Source organism: Salvelinus alpinus, chromosome 31 (genome assembly GCF_045679555.1).
Source record: "Salvelinus alpinus chromosome 31, SLU_Salpinus.1, whole genome shotgun sequence".
NCBI lineage: Eukaryota > Metazoa > Chordata > Actinopteri > Salmoniformes > Salmonidae > Salvelinus > Salvelinus alpinus.
In genome coordinates this window covers 13,852,358-13,860,820 of record NC_092116.1, presented here as the reverse complement: position 1 = coordinate 13,860,820, position 8,463 = coordinate 13,852,358, and the positions used below count along the sequence as shown (strand labels likewise).

The 8,463-nt window shown below is 41.4% G+C and overlaps 1 protein-coding gene across 1 annotated transcript in view; it reads left to right on the top strand.

Annotated features, from left to right (window-relative positions):
- Positions 1-2,893, top strand: part of acap1 (ArfGAP with coiled-coil, ankyrin repeat and PH domains 1) — a 25,950-nt gene extending 23,057 nt beyond the window's left edge. The window contains exon 23 of the mRNA XM_071379104.1: positions 1,885-2,893. Within this exon, the coding sequence (XP_071235205.1) occupies positions 1,885-1,982 (98 nt within the window). The 3' untranslated portion in view covers positions 1,983-2,893. The remainder of the gene's footprint in view (positions 1-1,884) is intronic.
- Positions 2,894-8,463: the final 5,570 nt, after the last annotated feature.

Sequence of the window (8,463 nt, the reverse complement as noted above, 5' to 3'; positions counted from 1 at the left end):
AAACATTGTTAGAACGTTTAAAGTCAAGCATGATATGTTCTGATAGATTTTCTGGAATCGTTGCTAGACCCTTCTAAGAGTGTTTTCAGAAAGAACATTCTCAGAATACAATTTTGACAAAGTGGTTAGGGGAACGTTCTTCGGAACGTATATGTGGAAGGTTCCTGAAACTGAGAATTGTTACTGGCTATGGACGATTTGCTGTACCTCAGTAGAGGGAGTAAACTTAATGAAGTTTGATTAGAAGGATAACTAGAATACAGGGTAAATGTATGAACAAGCAGCTTCTATACTGTAGTCTTTCTGTGGGAAGAGGTGACCATTTTGGATATATAATACTAAAGGGAAAAGAGAGGACACACTGTAGAAGAAGAGGATGTTTTAAAGAGTGTTGATGTAATGACATGTATGTCCACCCACGAGTGAGTCCACGTTGCACTTCGATGTACAGTGAATGAACGCAAGGTCAGCCGTCCTGCACTTTACAGCCCATGTTGGCTCTATGTAGATCACCGTATGATAACACTGAGCAATGGCCATGTTTAACATCTATTTATACCAGTGGAGGCTGGTGGGAGGAGCTAGAGGAGGACGGACTCATTGTAATGGCTGGAATGGAATCAATGGAACAGAGTGAAACGAGGTTTCCGTATGTTTGATACCGTTCCAAAATTCCATTCCAGCCATTACAATGAGCCCATCCTCCTATAGCTCCTCTCACCAGCCTCCACTGATTTATACTTATATGTATTATAGTGTACAGCTCTCTGTGGTCCTATGTATGTATGTATGTATGCATGTATTGTATGATTACACAGTATGCTGCCTGAAAAAGCAGGAATCAGATTGTTTGGGTGCAGTTGATGTACCGTATATGTCTCTTCATGTACATGTTATGCACCTTGCGTAGTCTAATTTAGTCTGCTGTATGTCATTGTCATAAGCTCAGTCCAACACAAAATGCTTATTTTCACTTGAGGGTTTTCCCATTACACTGTGTTTTCCCTTTCCCCGGGCTGATTTGAACCTTTTCAAACCAGTTCCTCGTTTGTCACACCTAAGCGGTTATTGTTGTGTTCAACCTGTTTCAATGTGTACACACGCTGCCACTGTTTAGCGTGGCTTTTGCTCGACAATAACACCAATGATACTGAGAACATGAAGCTGTATAGACAGGAATGAGCCACTCTGTCCATTTGAAGTTGAGTGTTTTCCAAACGGCTCCTGGTCCATTAGTGGGTTGTGTTGTGGCCGGTCTTAGGCTGCTGTTAGGACAATCCACAATGAACAATGCTTAAACATTTGTGAACCACTGGTCTAAACCCCAGCCGGTGCAACAGATTTGGGCTGGAAAGGGAACAGCGGACTCACTGTGGACAGATTCAACCTTACTGTGCTGAGTTGTATGAGAAAGTGTACCATCCATTGCCACATGGCCAAACTGTCAGCCAAGTCAAAGTTACTTACTCTAGTACTGACACAATATTTCACAGTTTCAAATAGGCCTATTTCCTGGTTTGAAATATCCTAACTCAAATGATCTGTCTGTCTCTGGAGGAGCAGTGCTGTGATTCCCATGTCATGTGCTCCGAGATGCTCAACTTGTCTGCCAGTCTCTGATGTGCACTGCTTTTTCATTGTTGTCATGTGAGCCTTTGTGTTTGTCCAATGAGGCGACCGCCTGTTCTGCACTGCTTGCACAGTGTGTCCCCTGATGCCCCTGCTTAACAGTGCTACAGGTAAACGGCGTGTGCGTGCGTGTCTGCTTATAGTAGTAATGTGGATAAATTGAGGGAGAGAAAAGGGGGCGTTTGAGGACAGAAATGTACAGCCATTTTGTGAACGTAAAATGTTCATGTTCTTCTCATGTCTTGTTTTCCTCAGGTGATGAAACGTACCAGGACATCTTCAGGGACTTCTCTCACATGGCCTCTAACAACCCAGAGAAGCTCAAACGGCGCAGCACAGATTTTAAGACTTGACCTACACCAACTGCTGTTTCTTTTACATACTGTTGTTTTCCTTGTCTTACACACACACACACGCACACATTTGCTGGCCATCTGCTCTGCGTTAGGTCGTAGCTCAGCTGGTCATTACTCCTAGTAGAGCCTCCAGTCCCAACAGTAATATCTTTGTGTTTGGCTGCCAGAGGCGAACACTCAGGCTAAATGGCTATATGTGGTTGTAGGAGAGAACAAGATGTACAGCCTAATAATGACAGGTAATACAGTTAAAAACGTCCCATTTTAAATGATTCATTTCATAATTTAATTTGCTTTCCCGTAGTCTTGGGGGCCATCCGTCCTAATCTCGTCTTGTTGACTCGGCTACAACTAGGTTTCCCAGAACTGGAACAAAGAAAGTTGCCTTTTGTTGTTGTTGTTTTGTATGAATTCTGATTGAGCCTTCTCAATGCACTGTACAATGTGACAAAACAAAATGAGAGAGCAAAGGGTCAGATTGTTGTATGTGCTCTTGTACTTCATCATTTCTAATGTGATGTGCTTCTTTTTTCTTTTGTATTGGCTGCCTGAGGTACCAGAGCTGTATTTCGTACGGACGATTAAAATACCAGAGATCATTTAATATACCCAATTATCAAGCAGTAAAACACATTTAATTCACTGCATCCTCCAGAAATGTGTAGCAACCACTCATATATCATTCAAATGTATTGTGTTCAATTCAGTGATTCATCCCTCATCCAGACACGCATTTATGTCAATAGTTGGATTATTGGTCTTCTCGACCATACGGTTCCTAACCACAGGGGTATTGACGATCTATATCCACTAGGTGGCAACACCATGTCATTGCAGTAACCTCTGAACAACAGTTAACAATATTGAGGAGAAAATAAACACTTTTTATTAAACCAGCATAAAAAACAGAACTGAATTGAATATTCCTAAAATATAACCAATGTAGTTGCCATACATATAAGCCTACTGGATAGGGGGGTACTGTTGATTGAAGAGGAACCTGTAGGCACATAAAGTCCTGTTTGTCTCGATTTTTTTCTCTCCAAACAGCTTACCTGAAACAGTTCTTTCAAAATGGCTGAAGAGACTTTATAAGGTGACTTGCAGAATGTCAACAGGTCTACCTTTGACCTATTGGCAAATCACCAATGTCAACTGTCTGTGAAGCATTACTGAGACAGCAGCTGCGGCGCAATACTGTAGAGAGTACAAACTAACGCTGGGATCCTTATCCATTTACCAAACATGCCTTTTGTTACCTTCTATCTTAGTGATAGTGCCTTGCATTACGCCTGGGAAGAAAATACTTCATTTTGCTCAACTAACCCCATTGCCATAGTCTCAACTAGGGTTGCACATTTTGGGGAATATTCAGAGGTGGAAACTTTCTGTGGAAATTAATAGGAAAATATGGGAATTAATATTAATACCATTTAAATGTAGATGTTTTTTTGCATTGGATATATTTACCATATCATAAGGAGACAAACATAAACCTTTTACTTTATCATAAGTAGATATCATTTCAAATTATTAAATCCTTCCAATAGAGAAAGAAAATGTAGTTACAAATGGAACTTTAATGAAATGAGTTGACTCTTCACATGGGATGATTTCACTGAACAACAAAAGAAAGGGAATATTGAATGATCCCCAATGATCCATCGCATCTCCCATAAACGTTTTCAACATACATCTGTAAAATGATAGTCTAGAAACTAAAGCTTTGGTTGTCTTCCTCTCAGGCTTCCATGTCTTCTCCCTGGACCTCCTCAATGTCCACCTCTTGAACATCAGACTGAGGCCTCATCTTTGCTGTCACTTTCCAACCTTGTTGAGGATGGCTCGTTGTCAGGCTCAAAAAGCCTCAAATTTGCCCGTATGGCCACCAATTTTTCAACCCTTGTATTGGTCAGCCTGTTGTGTGCTTTGGTGTGTGTGTTCCCAAACAAGCACCAGCTGCGCTCTGAGGCAGCTGATGTTGGTGGGATTTGGAGGATGATGGAGGCAACAGAGGAAAGAGCCTCAAATCCACAAAGTCCCTTCCACCAGGTGGCTGATGAGATATGTTGGCACCACTGCCATATTGCATCCATCCCAAAGCCCTTGCTTAGAAGGGTACTTTGCCAGACTGCCAAGAACCTTGCCCTCATCCAGACCAAGGTGGCGAGACGCAGTAGTGATGACACCATAGGTCTTGTTGATCTGTGCACCAGACAGGATGCTCTTGCCAGCATACTTGGGGGCCCAACATGTACGCTGCGGCGTGTATGGACTTCAGGCAGAAGTCTTCACGCTTTTTGATGTGTTTCAGAACTGCAGTTTCCTCTGCTTGGAGCAACAGTGAAGTGGGCAGGGCAGTACGGATTTCTTCTCTTACATCTGCAAGCAGAGTCTGAACATCAGACAGGATGGCATTGTCTCCTTCAATCCGTGCAATGGCTACTGCTATATGTTTCAGGCTGCTTACCACTCTCTCCCAAAATACATCATCCCGGAGGATCCTCTTGATGAGTTGTCCATATCGTCAGACTGTGAAATGGCCATTTCTTGGAGAGACTCCTTCCCCTCCAGGAGACTGTCAAACATCATGACAACACCACCCCAACGGATGTTTCTGGGCAGCTTCCATGTGGTGCTCTTATTCTTCTCACTTTGCTTGGTGAGGTAGATTGCTGCTATAACTTGATGACCCTTCACATACCTAACCATTTCCTTGGCTCTCTTGTAGAGTGTATCCATTGTTTTCAGTGCCATGATGTCCTTGAGGAGCAGATTCAATGCATGAATGGTTAGGTAATGTCACAGCCAATGGGTGTGACATGAGGGTAGGACTCCTCCACTTTAGACCAAGCAGCCTTCATGTTCGCAACATTGTCTGTCACCAGTGCAAATAACTTCTGTGATCCAAGGTCATTGATGACTGCCTTCAGCTCATCTGCAATGTAGAGACCGGTGTGTATGTTGTCCCTTGTGTCTGTGCTCTTGTAGAATACTGGTTGAGGGGTGTCGATGATGTAGTTAATTATTCCTTGCCCACAAACAATCGACCACCCATTAGAGATGATTGCAATACAGCCTGCTTTCTCTATGATTTGTTTGACCTTCACTTGAACTCTGCATCCAGCTAATGAGTAGATAAAGCATGTCTGGTTGGAGGGGTGTATGCTGGGCGAAGAACATTCAGAAATCTCTTCCAATACACATTGCCTGTGAGCATCAGAGGTGCACCAGTTGCATACACAGCTCAAGCAAGACATTCATCAGCATTTCTCTGACTACGTTCCTCCATTGAGTCAAAAAAACTTCAGATTCCAGGAGGACCGTGAGCTGCTGCTATCGATAAGGTGTTTGATTCATCATTTTCACCTCAAATAGAAGTAGGGACTTTCGTCAGAGCTTGCTTGTTGTGAGCGCTGAGGGAACTTTATGCACTTGGCCAGATGATTCTGCATCTTTGTTGCATTCTTCACATATGATTTGGACACAGTATTTGCAAATGTATGCAGCTTTTCCTTCTACATTAGCTGCAGTGAAATGTATCCACACATCAGATAGTGCCCGTGGCATTTTTCTATAAAGATTAGGAAAACAATTGTAAAAAAAAATAAAAATAAAATACAATTCCATGTACAGATAAATAGTTAAGCTGTTAGATTAAACAATTCATTTGTAAGATTTTTATTTTTATGATTTAAACACACTTTGCTGTAGACTACTATTTAGTGCTAGTTTAATGCTAGTTAGTTTTTTTTAATGCTAGTTAGTTTTTGCTACCATGTGGGTTTTAGCTAGTTAACAAAAAATTATGTAGGACATATAAAATATATATTTGCAACTCTAGTCTCAACTAACCCCACGGCCATTGGCTCAACTTAGCCCAAGGCAAACATTTTGACTATATTTGCCAACACAGCTACAAGGATGCACTTTCATGCTAGGTTTAGGACCTCATATTGAAGCTTATAGAGACCCCCAACTGATGTATAGCACAATCTTAAAATGATCTACATTGGTTTAGATATAAGCATTATGAAATTCGTTTGACATGGTGAAAATCAGAGAATATATTAGGTGACTTGCAGAATGTCAAGAGGTCTACCTTTGACCTATTGGCAGGTCACCAATGCAACTGTCTGGGAGGTACCCAACTGTCTGTGAAGCATTACTGAGACAGCAGCTGTGGAGCAATACCGTAGAGTACAAACTAACGCTGGCTCCTTATCCATTTACCAAACATACCTGTCGAACTGTGTCAGAAAATGACACATTTCAACTCAAATTCTGAGACTGTACAGCCCTATACGCATATTATATTTATCCAGAGGTATAGGTAGGTTTAGTTTGTGTGTACAATAATTCTGATACAACAGCTCTGAATTATACACACTATATTGTGCATACTTTTTAACCTATTATGTAATTTGGGGTCCTTGCTCTTTGGAGAATGTATATGGAACAAGACATTTGTATGTTGATTTTGTTTTGTTGTGCTTTGTTAGTTCCAGACTTACAGATGCATTGGAAGTATACGCCTCTGTCTCTAGGGGAGAGGGCTTGGTTTTAACCTCTCAGACGTGGAGAATTAAGGCACACATGCAAAGGTTTACGTTCATACTGTTTTCTAACCACCATACTACATTTAATACCAAGTTCCCACAAAATATTTAGCAATTTAGGCTCACATGCCAAAGTGTACAGTCTGTCCTGAGGTTGTGGTCAGGGTGATGCCCTGCTCCAGTACTAACGAGCTAGAAACGTAATGCTAGCCCCGGGAACCATTACCCTTTTGCCCCTGTGAAAGGTCAAGGGAAAGACACTTGTGGTAGTTTAGCTTTAGTTCAATGGCTAACTGGTTTCTTTATGATGTCCTTATTTTGGTGATAGCAGCTCATAAAGTCTTTGTGAAGAAGGTTCAGGATGTTCTGTTTTCTGACTTTGTTAGACCATGTTCTCAGCAAGTTTTTGGTTTCTAGAAAGTTCCCACCAGGTGGTTTGGGTTTAACAGAATTTTTCAGATTGGTAAGGCTTCACGCGTGTTCACAATCAACGGACCCCTGGTTCGAGCCCAGTATGGGGACAGAGACAGTGGAGGAAGCAAAGCAGCTCAGTGACACAGGTTACATATATACACATTTCTCTAGAAAATAAGGAGAGTAATAATTATATGATGATTATGCATCCACCTTTCGTGGGAAGCTGTGGTTACTGATAGGCTACTCCTATTCTAGGTGAAATTAGTTGATCTATCTATCGGTAACTGCCAAAATAAAGGAAACACTTGAGTAAATGAGGGATACATGGTATATTGAAAGCAGGTGCTTCCACACAGGTGTGGTTCCTGAGTTAATTAATCAATTAACATCCCATCATGCTTAGGGTCATATATACAAATTCCCAGTTACCCGTTGTTTTGGCTACCATGGCTAGAAGAGATTGCAATGACTTTGAAAGAGGGGTCTCAAAGGAGCATGGGTTTTTTAAACGGTGTGTGTCACCAATCTCAACCGAATTGAACATTTATGGGAGATTCTGGAGCGCCGCCTGAGACAACGTTTTCCACCAACATAACGCCAAATGATGGAATTTCTCATGGAAGAATGTTGTCGCATCCCTCCAATAGAGTTCCAAAAAGTTGTAGAATCTATTCGAAGGCGCATTGAAACTGTTCTGGCGTCGTGGTGGCCCAACGTCCTATTAAGACACTTTACAGTGCCTTCAGAAAGTATTCACATCCCTTGACTTTTTCCACATTTTGTTCTGTTAAAACCTGAATTTAAAATGGATTGAATTGAGATTATTTTGTCACTGGCCTACACACAATACCCCATAATGTCAAAGTGGAATTATGTTTTTTTTTTATGGCAAGTCTAAATAAGTTTAGGAGTAAAAATGTAAAAAAAAGAAGTTGCATGGACTCACTCTGTGTGCAAGAATAGTGTTTAACATTATTTTTGAATGACTACCTCATCTCTGTACCCCACACATACAATTATCTGTAAGGTCCCTCAGTCGAGCAGTGAATTTCAAACAAATTCAACCACAAAGACGATGGAGGTTTTCTAATGCCTTGCAAAGAAGGGCACATATTGGCAGATGGGTAAAAATATATAAAAAAGCAGACATTGAATATCCCTTTGAGCATGGTTATTAATTACACTTTGGATGATGTATCAATACACCCAGTCACTGCAAAAATACAGGCGTCGTTCCTAACTCAGTTGCCGGAGAGGAAGGAAACCGCTCAGGGATTTCACCATGAGGCCAATGGTGACTTTATAACAGTTACAGAGTTTAATGGCTGTGATAGGAGAAAACTGAGGATGAATCAACTACATTGTAGTTACTCCACAATACTAATATAAATGACAGAGTGAAAAGAAGGAAGCCTGTACAGAATGAAAATATTCCAAAACATGCATCCTGTGTAAGGGGTGCGTAACTGGTGGCAGGGAAGTCAGACGTAGGAGAGCAGAAC